The 21357-nt window shown below is 40.0% G+C and overlaps 1 protein-coding gene across 2 annotated transcripts in view; it reads right to left on the reverse strand.

The window, feature by feature from the left end:
- The window catches only part of PARG (poly(ADP-ribose) glycohydrolase), a 63394-nt gene that overhangs the window by 29765 nt on the left and 12272 nt on the right, over positions 1-21357 (reverse strand). For both annotated transcript variants that reach the window (XM_031554350.2, XM_031554349.2), the window contains exons 8-9: positions 6531-6623; positions 4421-4578 (exon numbers count right to left, since the gene is read on the reverse strand). In XM_031554350.2, the coding sequence (XP_031410210.2) occupies positions 4421-4578; positions 6531-6623 (251 nt within the window). The remainder of the gene's footprint in view (positions 1-4420; positions 4579-6530; positions 6624-21357) is intronic.

The following is a 21357-nucleotide window of genomic DNA, read 5'->3' on the forward strand; positions in this document are numbered from 1 at the left end:
CACCAGGTTTGTGTTATTAGGCATGCTCTCTTTAATTATAATACATCCTCACTTGCTCTGATGGCAGCTACTACAGCTGCCTAATGCCTTCAGTTAACTACAGTTGTTTTTCAAAAAAGAACAGTGAACTTACTGTAACTTGATGCTACAGCTAAGAACAGATCAAAGATGCAGCAAAAGCAGAAGGGGTCTTTGACAAACCAGTTCTCTTTTTGGTCACCCAGAGAACTGAGGTAAGACTGCAACAGATTATCGCTGTTTGGTTCTTGTTTTTTTTTTCCTTTCTACATTTCTTTTACACACAATCAGGCTTTGTAGCTTTCTAAATTACAAGATGCTGTGGCAGTAAGACACAGGTCTGATACCTCAGTCAACAAGGGCATGAAATTCTCACCTGACACTCCACTGCATTTCAGTATTTTCTCACAAATAAATGTAAAAAAAGCAGAGTTTTCTCTTAGCTTTGATAATAAGCACTCCTCCCTCTTTATTAAAACGATACACTAAGCCACCACAAACTACCCACAGTAAAGATGCATTCTCAGTATTACCAGAAGAAACTGCATTCAAATGCAACCATCATCACAACTGTAGAGATCACCTCCGAAGAGCTGACGCAACTAATCCTCCACATTCAAGCAACATGCAACTTCTACAAAAAACATATCAGTAAGAAGGTTAAGAGGACAAGTGCAATTCTTTCTGTTGTAATGGAATATTTTTGCAGAAAGCTGCCTAATCCATTTCCACGTTAATATATTACATAAACGTTTTTGAGATAAAGATTGAACTTTCAAAATTTGGCTTTATGTTTGGTATAAAGGGAAGCAACGCCTCATGCTGTTTTGTATCCTCTAATAATATTTGGCCACCAAAGAGACATTATTCCATTTACTAAAATTCATAAATATCCTGGCTCTCTAAGCTAAACTGTGAATTCCATTTTATTAACTACATTTTTAATGGATTATGTTATTAATAACTTAAGAACTGCAAGATGCCAATCCTTGCCAAGTCCTAAAGGGAAGAATTTAATTAAATTACACAGTATTTCATTATATGAGTGACTTGGCCTCTGCAGCACAACGAACAATCAGAACAGGCACTCGGTGTCACAACGTGCTATTAAACTAAGTGCTGCAATGTCAAATGAGGAATGTTCCCTCTGTCCCCCCCCTCGACTGGCAAGAGGGACAGAAGAGATGAAGCAGAGATGATTTATGTTAATACTAACAGTTAGAATGGCCTTCCTTCCAATCAGATGCAGTTATTAGTGCATTCAAACAACATGCCATCATGCTACAGTAACAGTGCTGAGCACTGGCGCATCAGAAAAAGCTGAACAGAGAGAAAAAAGTATATTCTCAGTATTCTGTGTTGAGCATCTGCTGTTATGTCAGATTTGCACCTTGACTGTGTTGGGTGGTAATCACAGTAAGTTACTTTCTAACACAAAAACCTACAGAAGGAAAGACTGAAAAGAAGAGGGGGACATCACTGCACTTGAAAAAAAATTACAGAAAACATAACTGAAACATCAGTACCTGTTTGTACACTTAAGTCTGTATTAAGTGAATGATAAATGATTGCTGCATAAAGCTGAAAAGCACAAGAAAGAAACAGGCTATACAGTTGCATTTCTAACCCAGGGCACAAAATTCAATTTTTTCAGTCTCAAGAGCTGAGGGAAGGAGTGAAAGCCTTTTGTATTAATGCAGAAAGCACATGCATAGTGGAATTATGGAACATTTGTTAAAAATAAGTTCTCCCACATGCGCTCAGTAATTTTGCTTCATTATGGAACCACGGCAGATTTTTTTCCTGTGCCCAAGGAACACAGTAATCCATTCACAGTCACGCAGCAGACAAATTATGCTGAGGAAAGAACCAAGTCTGGAAAAAAACTGCAGACAATAAGACTGTGGGGGAAAAGAGTTACTGTGTAGAACAATCTGTTATGCCCATTCCTAAGCAGGGCAGAGCAATAGTCCCCAAAGCCTTTAAATCATTAGTATCAAGAGAAAAAAAGTCACAAGCACTTCGATTTCAGCTATTGCCTGCTGCCTTTTGAATGCACCCAGCTTCATGAAAGGCTTCTCTGTAAAACCCAAAAAATACATGCTGCAATGAAACAAACCTTGTCATCTTTGCAAATCTGAACCAGCTGAAAACGTGGCATTTTGTTGTTCTTCCTCGCTCTTACAGAACTAACTTTCTAGGGTGAGAAAATACAAGATTGACAGAAAGAGGAAAAAACAAGTGAGGTACCGTCCATCCTCTTCCCATCAGTTTAGAGTTCATTGAAGTCTAGTTACAGACAGTAACATGATGGAAAACAGTGTAACTTCTTGTAGTGTTCTCTTCACCACTAGACAGGCTCCAGCTTTTATCCCATCAGCTCCCCTCTCACTGACACACTCGCTTTTATTTTTAGCTACTGCCAGACACCTTTCCTACTTCACTAACCTGTATTTTGCAGTTGATAACAAACAAAGGGGTCCAACAAATGATTAAATATGAAGTATTAGGAAAGAAATTGTTCCTCTAAAAAAATGCGTAAATTGGCAAACTCTTGAAGAACAGACATTTTTAATCCTCAGGAAAGAGAGAACATCATCTTTCCTTCTTTCTTCCAGTTTGGTAAACATTCTTGCATTTAGACAAAAGTGTCTTTCTACCTTACATGGCCTAAAGCTGAGCATTACATCATACATAATGTAAGAGGAAGGTCTGAAGACTGTTGTGTTATCCCTTCAAAATAATAATACTAGAATTCACTTCGAGCGATGGCACTTAGAGGCAAAATAAGAAAACCAAGGACTGACCAGAATAAGGCAAAAATTCTGAATGTTTAAGTGCTTTTACAGGTTATTTTTAAAATCTATGGCAGTAATTTATTTCCCTAATACACAGTCAAGGCTATTTTATTTTTCAGTAGTTCAAATTATCATGTCCTGAGTTAACCACTACTACTACACTGTACTACTGTGAATTTATGCACCTATGCAATGTTCATTGACTGTGAGTGTATTCCAGTAACTGCAACATTTCACTGGGTAGCTGATAATTTAACTAATTGATACATACTATGCTTAAGTCACAATAAAAACTTGATACTTCATAAGTCCTCAAAAAATCATCTAAAAGTATGTAGATGGAGCAGTCAAATGGAACCCAGTCCAGACCCTTCCTGTACACTTCTACAGCACTGGACATAAGTCTTTCTAATGAACGGATGGTTACTCCCCAGTTAGTTGTTACTATGAACACGCTGAGCTCCATGAGGCATAAATGCCCACTAATACTTCTCTTCTGTATGACACTGCCCCGTTGGAACAAAAATCTGGTCAGCAAACCGGAGCCAAGTACAGTTTTCTGGTCTCTCTTCAGAATACTCAGTGTAGATAAGCTTGTGCTAGCTTTCACGACAACAAGCATCAAAACTATTATTACTGCATCAGTACACCTGACTTGCTTTATCTGGGGAAGTTCAAACCTGTCATGGCTCTTATGACACAACTAAGTGCCCAAGAGTGCTGGATCACAGGTAACACCACCTTCATATTTCATCTCAGTGTTCAGAGCATATAAACCACAAGTATAAACTGCAAGGGAATAAGAAAACCTCCAGATAATGAATGTTTAAATGCAAGGTCGACCCATTTGTATTTCTAATCAGAAGTCTTTGTGGACTTGGTACTATGCAGCAGGAAATGCTCTCATCCTTTATCTCCTTCCACAACTGAAATAAGAACATTTAAGAAAAAAAAGATGCTAGAAAATCTTTAATCAAATCTGTATGCATGCTAGTGTTGAAGGAAAGAAAAGAATAAGCATTTGTTTAGAAATCAAAATATCATCAGTTAAATTCATATTGTGTCTTAAAACTTTACTAGGTTGATGAGGAGTGAAGTTCTGTTAATCTGACTCAATTTGCAGATTACCACTGTTGACACAAGATGACAACAGGAACATGGCTGGGGGAATGCTGATTTTTCATTTAAATACATATAGAATATATATATTTATAATATATTATAAATATTATAACTTTATAATATTTATAATATAAAGCTCAACTGAAATTGTCATTTGTGTCATTTGTAGACAAATGGCTACAAGGAAAAAGAGAATTGCATTAGCTTAACTATGTCCCTGTAGGACTATTTGTGCATGTGCACACAGAGAAACAAAAGGAAAACTTGGAATATAAAACATCTTCCTGTGCACAAGAATCTTTCTTACAGTTACATAGATTCCTGGTCCCTGATAGGTTAAAAAAAAAAAAAATAATGTAAACTGTTGAAAATAGTGACAACAATCTTTTAAAAACATGGAAGAAGAAACAGGTTTCTCCCCTGAATGACAACAATATTTTCATTGAAGGATTATCAGCTCCATTTCTTCCTAAGTGCCATACCTGTTGAAGTTAATGTCTGGATAACTGGAATACTCAGACTTCATCTTCGCATTGCGACGTGGAAAAGTACAGAAGAAAGCATTGGCCAAAAAACTAGCAATCTGTTCCTGTGACATTGTGATGGAGTGATTCATCTTTTGTTTCAGTAGAGGTATTGGCTACCAAGTGGGAACAAAAGAGGTGAGGGGGAGGGAGGGCCAGGAGAAAAGAGAGGGAAGGAGAGAGAAAAATAATTAGCTTACCCATTTTAAAAGAAAAAACAGGAGCACAAAATTACATTTGTTAAATTAGAGCAAGACTAATTTAAGCCATTGGTGAACTCTTTAATCAGCAGAACCATTAAAGTCAAGAACAGTTTATTCAAGACAATTGGGAAAAGGCTTGCTGACAAACTGCAGATTTCTAATCAATAATAAAAAAAAGAGACCAAGAAAACACAACTAATCAAACAAAACCAGTGGAAATTGAGGGGGAAAAACATGCAGTATTTGAAGTTTCTGGGCAATCTTAAAAACTGAAGTAAAAAAAAAAAAAATCAGCTTTGATAGTTGAATACCTAAGAACCTACTAAGGAGTCTTTTCAGCTACAATAAATTGTTCACAATTTACAAAGGAAGGTGGAGGTCTTTCCACAATTGTCACCCAGCGGCTCCATTTTTTTTATTCCTGGCCTCCCTGAATCAAAGCAACAGACTGATAATCGTTGCAGGAAGTAGATTATTAATAGATCTTTTATAATCAGAGGAAAAAAAAAAGGTTCTATAATCAAAAAAGCACAGCTTAATTTCAGCCTTTTATTTGGTGTTTTGACTCTGGACAGAGTTTCTCCAACTTACAGAGAAACAAAGAAATGGAAACCAAACTTAAGTATTGCCACCTTTTCCTTTATTAGGCTTTGTCTCTTGATACGAGATTTTCCCTCGTCATATTCCAGTCATTCTATTTAACAACAATATGCTTACGTGATCAGGACAAAAATGTCTGTTTACCAAGGAGTTCAGTAACAATTATAATAAATCCCCTTGACAGCAAGTAGAGAACTATTTTGACTGCCTCTTCCAACGTTCTCAGCCATCACCATTAGCTTAGCTCCATGAAGCTAAACAGACATGACTTAATCCCTTTAGTTGTGCATATAGAAGCAGTTGCTAATTTACACTGTTGAATACAGAGCTCTGTTGACTCCACAAGACAATTTCTTTCATTCTTATAATTATTACATTCACTGTGTATCTCATTCTGTCTTCTGACTATTTCATTAACAAGCTATATTATGATGTCTGAAGTCACACACGGGGGGGAAAGAAGCCTAAAAAGCTCTCTGCAGTAAGTGCTATAAGTCTAGTTTTACGTATCACAAAAAAATAAAAGTCTGACAAAATTCTTAAACATTTATACTGCTTAACACTACAGTTAACAATACAGTATTACGATAGGCATTACTGCATGACCTAGCGAGTCCTGTGCTTGACTGTGTTTAGAAAGTTGCTAACATCATAAATAAAAAAAATCCTTCCAACAGCAACTAGCTAAAAAGTGCTTAAGGAGTATTTGCACTGTTTGAAATTGTCTATTAGTAGTAGCAGGGAGATTTTCCTGCTCCAGTTTAACAAAATCAATTAAGAAAACCGTGACAAAAGAGCATACAAACTAGAGTCCTAACCCTGCTAATGTGTTATCATACATCTTAAATTCTATTCACTTCAATGAAATTATTCACAATAAGGTTTCCATTAGCTTTAGGACCAACAGAACTGATTCCTGTTACAACAGCGAAGAACTGAAGTTGGAATGTGCACAAGTACTGTGATGCTCTCAACAGAACAAACCATGCTCCCAGGGAAGGCTTTGTGAACAAACTACTTCTATGATTAAGAGTTCTAAAATGCAAAAATTATGTGTGTTACCGTTATTCAAGTACTCCAGTTGATAAGTATGATTGTATGCACGATCCATTCTGCTCCCTAGGCCTCAGCTACGTTCAGTACAAAAGCCTTATTTTTTATTAAGAATGTAACAGCGACTGATCCTTTGACCTTAATCATGAGTATTACTTTACAGAAAACTGGTTTGCTTGAGAGCACTTAGCTAGCTAGCTGTGTTTGCTTACCTGCGTGCAGATGGTAGGAAGACAGAGCGCCAGCTTGACCATATCAGGAAGAATGGACTGGAATAAATGTTGGGCCTCTGCATCTTCAAGAATCTAGTTAAAAAGGGAAATAAGTAAATAAACAACAAAATTTAAAAAGCTTTTAAACTCAACACTTTTTCTAGCTGAGGAACTGGCGGGACTTATTGACAGGTGTTTAAACTAGGTATGAAGGGGGAAGGGGACAAAATGACGACCGCTGGGACTGAGGGGGCAGTTCGAGGCTCCAAACAGGACTTGATGGGTGGAGACAGTGGAGTTCAAAGGCTTGGAGAGAGGTGGAGGGATGCTGCTTCTCTTAAGTGCCTGTATACTAATGCGCGTAGCATGGGGAATAAACAGGAAGAGCTGGAGTTCTGCGTGCGGTCGCAAGGTCATGATCTCATCGCGATCACGGAGACGTGGTGGGACAGCTCGCATGACTGGAATGTTGTCATGGAGGGCTATGTGCTTTTTAGGAAAGATCGGCTGGCTAGGCGGGGTGGTGGAGTTGCTCTTTATGTGAGAGAGCAGCTAGAATGTATTGAACTTCACTTGGGGGAGAGTGATGTAGCAGTGGAGAGCTTATGGGTGAGAATCAAGGGGCAGGCTGGTAAGGGTGACACTGTTGTGGGGGTGTACTACAGGCCCCCTGATCAGGATGAGGAGGCTGATGAGGCCTTCCGAAAGCAACTGGATGTAGCGTCACGTTCCCAGGCACTGGTGCTTATGGGGGACTTCAATTATCCAGATATTTGCTGGATGACCAACATAGCCAGGCACGCACGGTCCAGACGGTTCTTGCAGTGTGTTGAAGACAACTTTCTGATGCAGGTGGTGGAGGAACCGACGCGGGGAGGGGTGTTACTGGACCTTATTTTCACCAACAGGGATGGACTTGTTAAGGAAGTAAAGGTAGGGGGCAGTTTGGGTTGTAGTGATCATGAGATGGTGGAGTTCAAGATCCTGAGCGGAAGAAGCAAAGCAATAAGTAGGATTGCTACCCTGGACTTTAGGAGAGCCAACTTCGATCTCTTCCGGGACCTACTTGGAGCTATCCCGTGGGCTCGGGTGTTAGAAGGTAAGGGGGCCTCTGAGAGCTGGTCAGCATTTAAACAGCTCTTCTTCCAAGCTCAGGATCGGTGCGTCCCTGTGAACAAGAAATCGGGAAAAGGTGGCAGGAGACCTTTGTGGATGAGCAAGGAGCTCATGCGCAAGCTCAAAGGAAAGAAGAAGGTCCATGAAATGTGGAAAAAGGGTCTGATCACTTGGGAAGAATATAGGAATGTAGTCAGGGCCTGCAGGGATGCGACGAGGAAGGCTAAAGCCCGTCTGGAATTGAATCTGGCTAAAGTGATAAAGGATAATAAAAAAGGCTTCTTCAAGTATGTTAATAGCAAAAGGAAAACTAGGGAGAATGTGGGCCCCTTACTAAGTGAGGGGGGGGTCCTCGTAACGGGGGATGCTGAGAAGGCAGAGATACTGAATGCCTTCTTTACTTCTGTCTTCAGTGAAAAGGCTCCCCTGCAGGAATCCCACACCCTGGAGGTTAGGGAGAGGGTCTGGGGAATGGGAGACTTCCCTTTAGTCAGGAAAGAGGATGTGCGTGAGCGCCTAGGCAGTACTAAGGTCCACAAGTCCATGGGACCTGATGGGGTGCATCCACGTGTGCTGAGGGAGCTGGCGGAGGTCATTGCCGAACCGCTCTCCATCATTTTTGAGAGGTCTTGGACAACAGGGGAGGTCCCTGAAGACTGGAGGATAGCCAATGTCACTCCGGTCTTCAAAAAGGGCAAGAAGGAAGATCCGGGTAATTATAGGCCTGTCAGCCTCACCTCCGTCCCTGGAAAGGTGATGGAACAGCTTGTGCTGGATACCATCTCCAGACAGCTGGGAGAAAAGGAGGTTATCAGGAGTAGTCAGCATGGGTTCACCAAGGGGAGGTCGTGCTCGACCAACTTGGTGGCCTTCTATGATGCTGTCACATGCTGGGTGGATGGGGGAAGAGCGGTAGATGTAATCTACCTTGATTTTAGAAAGGCGTTTGATACTGTCTCCCACGACATCCTTATAACAAAGCTGAGGAAGTGTGGGATAGACGAGTGGACAGTGAGGTGGGTTGAGAACTGGCTGACTGGCAGAGCGCAGAGGGTCGTCGTTGGTGGTGCAGAGTCTGGCTGGAGACCTGTAACCAGTGGTGTCCCCCAGGGGTCTGTGCTGGGTCCGGTCTTGTTCAACATCTTCATCAATGACCTTGATGAGGGGATAGTGGCCACCCTCAGCAAGTTTGCTGATGATACGAAGTTGGGAGGATTGGCTGACACGCCTGAAGGCTGTGCTGCCATTCAGCGAGACCTGGACAGGCTGGAGAGCTGGGCAGTAAGAAACCGGATGAGGTTCAACACAAGCAAGTGTAGGGTCTTACACCTAGGGAGGAAGAATTGCATGCACCAATACAGGCTGGGGGATGAGCTGCTGGAGAGGAGCTCTGCAGAGAGGGACCTGGGCGTCCTGGTGGACGACAGATTGGCCATGAGCCAGCAGTGTGCCCTCGTGGCCAAAAAGGCCAATGGCATTCTGGGGTGCATTAAAAAGAGCGTGTCCAGCAGGTCGAGGGAGGTGATCCTCCCCCTCTACTCTGCCCTGGTAAGGCCTCATCTGGAGTACTGTGTCCAGTTCTGGGCTCCCCAGTACAAAAAAGACAGGGATCTCTTGGAAAGAGTCCAGCGGAGGGCCACAAAGATGGTGAAGGGCCTGGAGCATCTCCCCTATGAAGAAAGGCTAAGTAAACTGGGTCTGTTTAGCCTTGAGAAAAGAAGACTGAGAGGGGACCTGATCCAGGTTTATAAATATCTGAGGTGTGGCGGCCATAGTGGTGAGGCCAGTCTCTTTTCAGTGGTACGTGGAGACAGGACGAGGGGAAACGGACATAAGCTGCAGCATAGGAAGTTTCGCACGAATGTGCGTAAGAACTTCTTCACGGTGAGGGTGACGGAGCACTGGAACAGGCTGCCCAGGGAGGTTGTGGAGTCTCCTTCTCTGGAGATATTCAAGTCTCGCCTGGACGCCTACCTGTGCGACCTGGTGTAGGGAACCTGCTTTGGCAGGGGGGTTGGTCTCGATGATCTCTAGAGGTCCCTTCCAACCCCTACAATTCTGTGATTCTGTGATTCTGTGATTCTGTGATTCAATAATGACAAAATGTACAAAAAAGATTTTGAAAACAGAGCCCTTTCAAACGAGATGAAAAAGACCCTATTAACCTAATGCAAATCAAATGCTTAGAACTTTATAATCACAGTATCTCACTGAATTTTACCGCCCAATATACAGATCAAATACACTATGAAGCAATCTTAAGTTTATTAGATTATATTTTTCAAAACAATGAATGAAATTCATAATATAAAAAAAAAATCACATGAATTATATTCACAACACAAATAATATAAATCATTACAATACCACTAAAGCATTCAAAGGATTCAATTTCCTTTGATAATGTAGGTCACTGTCTGAGGCAAGCATCTGTGACATTGCCCTGTTAAGGATACACTGCTGTGTCAGACCAATGGTCCTCAGCATTTGCAACATGAAATGCTGTAAGAGCATGCAAGCCTGGCCACACCCCATCACGTTCCCCCAAAATCCAGAGCCACTGGCTCACACATGAAAATGGCTGCAGCCTCAAGTTCCTGCATGCTGAAGCTGCAAGGTCTTCAGCTTCTTTCTTTAACTGTGTTCCCAGAACTGATGGCACTCAAAAGGCAGGCACAGGTACACCCAGGTTTCAGAATGCTTCTCGGGGCTTTTACACTCAAGACCTGCTCATGTCAAGCTCCTCAGCCTTATTCTCAGCTCCCACCCTACGCTGCCAGGCCCACTGTCGCATGTTTGGCTGCCAAAGCACATAGAGTTGTCAGCACTGACCCAGAATCTCTCTTCTCAGTCACAGCTGCCAGCTCTGAGTTCAAGCAAAAGAAAATAAGACTTTGTAAAGCCCACTGCAGTCCATACGGTTCAAGCCGGAAACATTGTGTAAAGGCCCACAGTTTCAGTTCTTTCAAGACCATTAAAACAACTACAGAAGCATCTCTCTGCATTACTCCATTCTATCTGAAGTGATACAAAAGACTAAGTGAGCTCAGGAAGTTTAAAAACAAAAAAAACCAACATATACAAATACTCTCAAAGGACAAACAACACATGGCAGGGAAGTGTAGAGGGAAACAGAAGAACAACGCCAATACCTACACAGTCACTTCCCATGCACTACGTACGCTGTTCGGGGAGATACACAAACATTTTAAATTGAAACAAGAACTTCCAAAGAACAGCGAGCCTAAAAGATCCGAAAAATATTTATTTGAGCAAGAACATAATACTTTGGTTAAATGATTCTCTTTTCTATTGCCATTGGCTGCATACACACATTTTTATATAGCACAGGTCAGATATTGCAAACACCCACCTCATCTTTACCATTATCTGCTCCAGCAGGAAACTTTGCTTTGTTCTAAGATGCAATGTCTTTAAGTACCAGAAAGAAACAAAATAAGCATTATGAACTTGAAATTCAGACCTCAATAAATAAAATGAATATGTAAGTTAAATCTATTCAAAAGACGACATTTAACCTCTGATGTCTACTGGGCTGTCAAATTCTGATATTCTCTCCCCTTTGGGCAACGCTTCCTCTCTTTTAAAACTGACATATAAGTAGTGGCTGCCATGCTTTGCTGACTGCCACAGACTGCAGTATCACTTATCTGGTGACACACAGTGGCACCGGACTTTGACAGAACTGTCAAGGCTTCAACCTTTTCTTTATGCTTCTTTTAAGACAATACAACAATAGTATGAGAATTTCTTCCCTAAGCAGAGGTCGGGCCAGGAACTGCTCAACTGATTCAGAACACGTAACTAGGAAGTTTACTTTTGTAACTTAAACTGTGCTGCTTCTTCTCACCTTCCTAATGCTATTATTCCTATATACTATTTTTACTGGATATCCACTAGAAATCCATCTAAATCTGGGAGTGTAAATGCTCAGATGCATTTTCACTGTACTTCAGGCAGATTATTCCTACATCTACATAACAAATGAGTGTTTGTTGTTGTGTTTTGTTTTTTCAAAGGGCTACACTGCCACAAGACAAGTCACTTAAAAGATCCCACAACATAAAGATGATCTATGTGAGTGTTAAGCTCACAGAGGAACCCTCACCTCTGTTCTTCTCTGGCTGAAACACCAGGAAACCTAAGCGCTCCTGGTTCTGAATGCTCTCCTATTTAAGCACAGCTTGAACTTCTCCCCAGAAGCTCCATCTGATAGACATCCCACATCTAAACACCAACCTGGGAGAACCTCGCAGCAGCACAAAGAATACCTGGTCACAAAAACGAATAAAGATTTTTTGAGAAAGAAACTCTTCAGAAGTGATAACTTGTACTGATGTAAAATGCAGCATATTTGGAGTCCTATTACATATCCTTATTTATTGTTGCTGAAAGAGTCACGTGCCATTCTTCACCCCCAGACACATCCACCCCATCTTCCTGAGATCCTTCAGCTTGCTAATTCCACAGAATAATAATCTGAGGGATCATGCTCCATTGCATTAGCAAGTCAAATCAGTCTACCAAAAGGTCCTGAAATACTGACGTGGTGCAAGGCAGGGGCACGTGAAAGAGAACCAGGCAGTGCCTCTGGTCAGCAGAGTACAAAGGCAACTCTTCTCACTGAGGAAACAATAGTTTAGTTGGTGTGAAGCTGTTAAGTAAGCATCTTAACAAAGCAAAAACATCTGCATTGATTCAGTAGCTTTTAAACACGTGCAATCTTTTACACCTATGCAAAAGTTAAGAGAAAAGACTGAATTTCAATTTTAAATGCTTAGTATTTGCATCTTAAATTATCAATAGCCCTCCAATCATGCAAAAACAAATTAAATAAAAGCAGTGGGTATTTCTAAGGAAAAAGCTACATGGAATCAGAGTTAGAAAACACAAACTGCCTTTTTCCAAAGAAATCACTCGGTGATTTCAACTGTATTTGCACTGGGGTGATTGATTAAATTAACATGACTTAAGGCTCCAAACCATAAGGTGCAAATGGATCTTCAAGCAGCAGCACAGGTGAGAGCTCCTGGCCAAACCTGCATTGCAATTTTGCAAAATGAACATTTATAGTGCAGCAAAGAAGCTTGACTAAACACTGCTGTAAGTAATGGTCTCCTGTCACTATAAACTAGTGCTCCAAAATGTAACGAATGAGCATGGCTGACAGTTCAAGTAAGAAGAATCTGAGGTAGCTCGGGTTGATAGCCACGGTAGAGTTTAAATCTAAATCTGACAGCTCATCAAACCAAACAAGCTATGTATACAGAACAGGAGCTCGGACACCTCCATCTATCACATGGAAAGGCAGAATAATCAGGTTAACAGGCAAAACAATGTGCTAGGACAGCAGTGGCTTAATGTTTTCAATTTGTTTTTATTTCCTCACATTATCCTTTTGTGGCTGGACAATGACCAACTGAACCACTTTCTTAAGGATGGAGGGGGAAGAGAGGCATTCACTGAGACTTCTGATTCTCTCATTCTAAGGGATTACAGCCTTCTGTGTGTTGTTTCCTTCCCAGCTGCCACTGCACTGTCTGTGCTTAGACCTCATTTGTTTGCATTATCAGCTACTAGACTGAGCTGCCTTCCCAGTAACAGCCTTCCTAGCTATTTTAATGTTCGCAGTCATAAGGTTACAGGTGGTAATGGTCTCCAACTAATGAATTAGATAAATGGAGTACTTGCTTTGTACATACAGTAAATTCATTCCCCTAATTTCAAGAATTTGTTATTTTTCTTCAGTACCTTCAGATTGTCTCAAATAAAACACTCTCTATTTTTACACAACACCAAGATGTACATGATGAATACTTTCAAGCTAAGAAACTCAGCTGCAAACAGAAGCGTAGCATGGTGCATGGCTAATCCACCTAGACAACACCACTACACTCCTTCAGGTCTGCAATTCAAAGACAAGAATATTAAAAGCTATGTGACCAAAGGAATGCTACTCACACTTCTGCCAAGAGAAGGGCTTGCCCAGTGCAACATGCAAGGAACCTGGTGTGAATCTGAGCTATCAAGCCTAACACAACTCCGAATGGTTTTCTCAGACCTTTCTAAAGTGTGCTAAGTCTCTTTCTATTCATAAGCATTTTAAATGATGCTTTTCCCCTCCCATTCAGTATATACTATGTCTGTCTTCCAAAAGGTTCCTTGTCACTGACTTCAGATAAAAGCTCAGCTGCTCTGCAAGATGAGCGTGTCCACTTCTCAATAATGATAATGTTTCAATAAAAAAATGGGAAACTGAAGTAACATTAAGTGTATTCTAAAGATCTTCAAGACAACCTGAAGCATCTCCACTCTTACCAACATTTTCCTTTAAGATGATGCTTACAGAAAAACTTCAGCATATTTAAGCAATCCCACAGCCAGTCCTTGATGCGGTGTGCAACGTTTTCCTTTTCCCTTAATTCCCCAACAGCCAGTACTTATTTGCTTGCTGTCCTGCCTCATATAGACCTCCAATGCTTTTCGTCCACGGTTTGTGCTCCTCACTGTCAGTGAAACAATCCAGTCCTCATCTATTACATTTGGGTCTTTTACTGAAGACTAAAACAGCCTCAGATTGCCAAGGTGCATTCTCTCTCTTCCCCTAGTCCTTGTTACACATGCTTTTAAATGCTTGAGAATCCTGAAAACAGACTTACTCAATAGGTTATTTAAAACAGCTGGAAAGAGAACTTAAAACAAAAACTGAAGCCCAAACAAGTGCTGATCACATATCTTTTAAAACTAGTATTAGCTAAGTACACCTGGAGGGAAAAAGCTTCATAGTCACACTCCACCTGAAAAGAGTTTTCTTCTGGATTGAATAGATGAAATCCATTTAAACACATGCCTAAATTACTGACATACCTGGAACTAGACAGAGACATTAGGCTGCAGCCCACTAACTTGTATGCATAAAAGACTATTTGTCATAAGGCAAAAAATTATACGTATAAACAAGCTTGAACTCTGGTAGCAAAGTTAGGAGGAGGAGGCTGAGAGGGGCACAAACCCCCTGATGTTTTTGTTTAGATTCTGTTTTACTAAATTAATGAACTTCCATAGCTGCAGGAAAGAATATACTGACATCTGGCTCCTTATAGTTAGTTCCCTTACAGAACTAATTCAGCAGGAAACACATTTGGCTGTCAAATCCATCTCATTTCTTGAGCACTTGGCCGATGAGAAACCAGAGAGAAGACAAAGTAATCTTTGGAGGGAGGAGGAAAAAAACAGCACAGAACCAGATTATGCAGGAAGAATCTTATTTGAGAGCAAGAATGCTTCTGACATTTATCAAAACCACAAACTGACACTTCAAAAGGAAAAAATAAGACAGCTAACAAGACAGAGGTTAATTCATTTTTGTTTATTTTTTTTTCCTTGAAGCCTCATTCACGTCTTCTGCCAATCCAGCTCTGAAATGCTCTCTCGGGTGTATCATCCCTAACAGCAGCAGCTTTGCTCTTAAAGCTTTTCAGCATTCGAGATAAAATACAGTCATTTATGAGAGAAAGGAAGAGAATATTTTTGCATCTCTCTCTAATGGTTTTAAAAACACATTTTATACTTCACAACACTGGTACTCTAACCTCAGCCACTGTCCTACTGTCAGTGAGTGAAACCTGAATCCTGATTTGCTATAAGCTCCAAGGAAACTCCACCTGTACATTCCCCAAAAGCAGCCATATCCTGAACAGAAGAGCCACAACCACTTCCAAAGCAAGGGCAGATTCCTGTGAAGACCAAAAGACAGCTTTCCAAATGCTTATGATTTTCTCTAGGCAAGTACAACACGCTGAAAAGGGCAATTGTTTTGTTTCTACAGCAGAGCCCACAGAAATGAAAACCTCTATCTTTCAGCCAACTGCCATTAGGTAAGCATGAGAAAGATCTGTGCCCAGGTTCATCCCAGTCTTTTACCTCCCCAGAGCAATTGGGTTGGGGGAGAGGGCAGGGAGGGTAGAAGTTTAATACCACTATGATTTTGAAATCATCTGTTAAGAACTTTTGAACTGACATTCAAAAGTCATCACATTTAACTACAGCTATTTCAGAGAGTTTCTCATGAGTTTTTAATCATCAATGTTCCAGACATCACAAATCTAATGGCATAAAGCAGCTAAGGAAAACCACAGCAACCAAAATAAGTTTCTGATACTCATTTGGGATAGACAAGATCTTCAGAATGTATCTTCACATATTCACAAGTACTTCAGACACAGTATAAGTACAACTCTGCACCTGGTATACGCAGCAATCCCTTCCCTGATAATTCTGAGATGACACAACGGTCACTGTGATGGTGTTTACAGAATAACACTTCAGACTCAACTGTTTTACTGGGAAGAAGAAAAAATAACAGTATTTATTTAGTTTACAATAATAAGCCTGTCACTCAGCACACATTGCTATTTCACCTTGACGATGCTGAGCTCTTAACGTTTTTCAAAGCATACAAGATGCTTATTTCCCTCTCCCTCCAGAAAAGCTTACATTTCATACAATGGGGGACAAATATTTCTGTTGCTATGAAAAGGAAACCCTTTGTGGCACATTCAAAAGACCTTTCAGTTTAGATTTGGAAAAGATAATCTGATGTAATGAAAATTGTTTGAAAACATCTGGACTAAAATGAAATCTGGCAAAGAACAACAGATAGGCTATTTTCAGCCTTGGGACATTTGATTTCTTGCTTAAAAGCCTACCTTTGCCGTGTTGACATCTCTGTACAATGCTCACTTCTGTTAGTACTGTCCAAACAATTATAGAAATGATTTCTCAAAAAACCACTCACCAGAACAACGTGGTACTTCAAAATTCTCTCTGTGCCAATACCACTGATTACAGCATTGTTTGTTTATTATTTTCCAGCAAGTCATTCAAACAACAAAACATACAGGAAAATTTCAAAGACCTGCTAGAAGACGCATGATGTAAAGCATTATGAGAACCAAAAATCTCCCAAGATATGCACATACTTAACAGTTGCTAAAACTGTTCCTAAAACAGCGTAATCTGTTTCAAGAAATGAATGAAAATGCAAAGCTCACATCATCCTCAGGTATGTTGCACTTACAGTCTCCTATTTACATGAAGATACGGAAACAGTGGTAGAAAACGGAAGTATAGTTTCTGAAATGGTCTGAGTAACAATCTTAAGAAGATGAAGAAATTAAGTTTAAGGTTATTTAATAAAGGTTATTAAGGCTAAGACCACAGACTGTACTACTCTGTGGCTGTAATGCTTTGCAATTGCAGTTTTGGAAAAGAAGCATTTCTTAATTTCACTCCTATCAGCTCAGAGATCTGAAAACACAACCAATTGCTGGAGAGGAAGCTGACATAGCTCTGGTAGAGAGTCACAAGTGCAACCACTAAGCTGTCAAACACTTAGCATGCTCCCTCAACTCAACTACTTGCATCTGACTCATTTTCTGGAAGCGTTCATGCCAATGCGCTACTATACTAGATTTCATTCCAGGGAGAAACTGAACTTACATAACAAACACAGCGGGCACATTCTGTAGGTATTACCTATGTTCTACCTTTTTAACACCAATTCAGCACGACAAACTCACAAGGTCTTCCAGTGAAAACTGCCATGGTTTTCTTCCATTTGTCTGAATTGCTCCTAAGCGCACGGCGTTGACTAACAGAAATAAAACTCATCGTATGCTGCACCTCTAAGACCACCCTCCTGTATTCTGGAAACCACACAGAACAGCCACTAAGGAAAAAAGCAGTATCTTAAACTACGTGCACATATCCATATAAATGCCAAAATTTAGATAATATATAATATGGATGTATGATATTTACAGAAAATAGGAAAGGCTGCATGTATAAAAGATATTTTTTGCATATTTATACTGCACATACTTATGTTTTAAGTTTCTATAAGAAATAATGCTTATCAAAGATTGCACACAAGACAAACTAGCATATTATATTGTTCCTTTCCCTTCATGCCAAAGATTTCTCTCAGCAATTAAGTAGAAGAAACTGCCCTTTTTACAAGAGCATTAACGTGTTTCATTCAATTTCATAGAATAAATCTCAACGTACAAATGAAGCAGCTTCTTTTGTGAAAGAAAACAACTGTCTGCAATAAAGTTTGCAGAACAAAGCGTTCCTTACACAAAATGCTGGATTACACAGGAATCAAAGGCAAATAAGATGACAAGAATCTACACACAGATTGAGTGGCTTCAGACAGCTTTCTCAGAAGACAGCCAGACAAGAAAACATCCATAGTCACTGAAAGCATGCACATGCTTTTTCATACATCAAAAACCAAATGCAGCTACTGGAAACTGAGTACTATAGAATGGATCGTGAGAGCATCTTTGAGGAGGTACTAATAGCAAAACCTGTTCATGCCTTCCTATTTGCATCAACCAGGCACGAAGGGGCTGAAGTTCTGCAGCGTGCCTGAAAAAAACAGATTTTCAAAGGCATAAGTGCTGTCAACTCATGTTTATTTGAAGTGTTTTCCCTTAACTACTTTGCCCTAAAAGAAAGAAGCACACAGTTTCTCTTACATTTCAGCAACTTCTCCTATTGGTGCTACATCAGAATACAACCTGTATGACAAGATCACTTCTGTCCCCCATCTTCAACTCAAAGTTCTAATAATGCAAAAATGGACAAATGTTCATTGTAGGCACAAATCTTATCAACTGGGATCAAGAAAAGACATAGAAAAATTCAACAGCAAGCAATGCAACTCATCAGCAGCACTCCCTGAGAACACTGCCTTTGCTTGGAGTCATCGACATTCCAAACATCTCCAGAAATCGTCACAGTAACTACATAGAAGCCAACAGGATCTCCCTATTAGGGATTTGTGCCAATCCTTTCAAAACCTTATGTGAACACTTAGCATCCTCAGCATTACTTAACAAGGAGTTCCACAGCATTATCTAATTAATTAATTCCTTTTGTCAGGTTTTGAAAACCATATCTGCTTAGATCATTCATATAGTGCCCCTTCACTGTTGTATTAGAAGAACAAACACTCATTTCCTCTTCACTCTCTCCGCTATTCTTTTAGGATACCACTGTCATATCCACTGCTCATCTCTCTCCCAGCTAAAATAAAGAAATGAGACATCTAAACTATTTAGATGTTCCTCATCTGAAAGCTGTTATGTACCTTTAATTCATTCCTGCCTCCTCTCACTATAGTTTCTCCATCTCCCAGATACAAGCTCTCTATCAGAGAAGGAGTCCAAACAAACCCGTTATAGACACAAAGTGAACACCTGGAAGATGTATCATGATGCATTCTTCAGGTGACTCACAGAAGCTCCAAGACCATCACTGATTATGCCACGCAAATTTACCTGAACTTTATCTTCACTCTATGCTCCATAAGAGTTCAAGCTTAGAGTCAAAATATTTACAGTTTGTACGTGTGAGTAATCACCAGAGGCTACAGTTTGTCTTTTAATCTCACACGTAAGATCTGGATTTAATCCTTTTCAGCAATGAATAGTGTGAGGTCATTATATTACAAGTAATTTATTTGCCCAAACATTTAAGGGTGAAGACTGCTTCTCTTCGCCTAAAATGAAGCTGCTACTGCTGGAGATTAGACTGAGGCATTAATAAGCCCTGAATGACAACTTTTTATGTGCTCAGGAAAGAGCAAAAGAACGTGGATGTTCCTGGAAGGAGAAGGGCCCATCCACAAGGGAGAACAAGCCAACAAACTGAAACAAGCAAACAACAAAGCTACTACAGTACCTAGCACTGTTGATCAAAAGGTTGCCAACCTAACATGAGCGAGGACCATTCCTATAAACAGTGCTCATCTGGACCAGGTTGCTGTGGGTCTCCAGATAGCCAAATCCACAGCAGTTTCTTCACAATTCCTTTTCTACTTGCTGTTTATATTTTCCTACCTGCCTTCTAGTTTATTTCTAGGAAAACAGGTGGAAGAATGACTTTCAAGTTATAAACATCATACAAGTAAGATTAAAAATGTTAGCACTAACAACTTCCATCCAGTAAGTAAGAACTTGAATAAATCTTAAGCCTGTTAGCCAATATTGACAGACAAATACAAAAGCAAATCAATACAAGAGCATGGAAATGACACAGAAAACAACAAAGCTGTCAGATGCCTGAAGAAAATAAGCCAAGAACTTTAGATATGTTACTGGTGAGTACTGTGAACTTTTTAAAAGAACAGCAGCAAAAAGCAGCAGCACCACCAAGCCCCCAAACTTACTTCATTGCACAAGCAGGAATTTTACTTTCAAACACGAACGAGCATCCAAGATACTGTTTTGAAAATAGTGTGAGGGCTCCCTCTTCTGACAATGCTTTGCAGAACGGCCCATCTGCCTTTGTCAGGGTACGTGCTTGGGAAGACACGTGCTTTTCATGACAGTGGAACAGTTTTTAGCAAATTATCCTCCAAAATAGATTCCTGCACACAACAGAGCATTCAAGGATAATAATGAGCTACAGGTGTTCTTCGACAGAACTCCTGTCTAGAAAGGAGCAAAATGGTTTGGAATGCAGGTCTCATGGTTTCACTGCATCCAACACATCAGCAATAAGTTTTCTTCCTTCGCCAAAAACACCAAGACACAGGAAGTCACTCCATCATCAGACAAACAGACAACTTTTCAACTCAATGGAGAATGAAAACAAACTTTGAAAACCTTAAAAGGCTGTCACAAGAGAGATCTAAAATTGTATGTAATTTTGAGCGTTTAAAAATAACTATGAAATTCCAGTAGATTCAAGCAGGGTTCTCAATCTAAGCTCTTGTCCCCCATTTTATTAAGTCATGAGACTGGCAACAGAAGCATCTCCCAGCTAAGCAAACAAAATGGATCATATGCCTTCTTCCTCCAAAAAAGAAACCACTTTGTATAGATATTACAATAATTCAATGTTCTGAGCAAAAGCAGTTCTTTGCTGTTGTGTCAGTAGAGGCAATTTAAATTATTTCCAACTTTAAGATATTCTAACTTAATGATTAACTAAGAAAATTCATGTCTTTGATTTTGTTGCTAGTAAATAACAGGAATTATTATTACTGTTATTAGAAAAAAATTAATTTGAATCTTACAAGCAGAATTTCGAAAGAAAACTATTTTGACTCTATAACTCAGAAGGAAAATAAAATATGAAACATGATATAAGATAAACCCACTAATATGAACATTTACCAGATTAATAGATGAAGTAATCTGTGCTCAAAATCAGAAAATGTAGTAACAAATGATGCTTCAGTTTAATAGATCTGCATTCAGTAAGTTATATCTAATCACAATGGACCAAATGACTCATTGATGCAGACACCCTTAGATTTGCAGACCCAGTTCCCCTCTTAATCACATGGCAGAATTATTGGTTAAGCAGAGGGCCCAAGAATACAAATAGTTATCTGGGGTTCATAAATAGTTCAGTAGTTTTAATATCTCTATTTTTTTCTTTTTTAATATCTGCTTGTGACTATTTCTCAAGCTCCCCATTGAGCTGCTTCTCCTTTGCCTGGTTACTCAACCAGTGTTTTTCAAGCAAACCACTCAACTTGTAGTGAGCAATTATCACCTGAAATGCTTTCCCTGTTCCCTCAAAATCATGGGATTAACAAGGAAACAAGTAGCCCACAGAAATCCCTTAATTACTAGCTCCCAGATACAAGAATTTCCAAAGGCACACTCCA

The sequence above is a fragment of the Meleagris gallopavo genome, chromosome 8 (assembly GCF_905368555.1).
Source record: "Meleagris gallopavo chromosome 8, MGAL_WU_HG_1.1, whole genome shotgun sequence".
In the NCBI taxonomy this organism is placed as follows: Eukaryota; Metazoa; Chordata; class Aves; order Galliformes; family Phasianidae; genus Meleagris; species Meleagris gallopavo.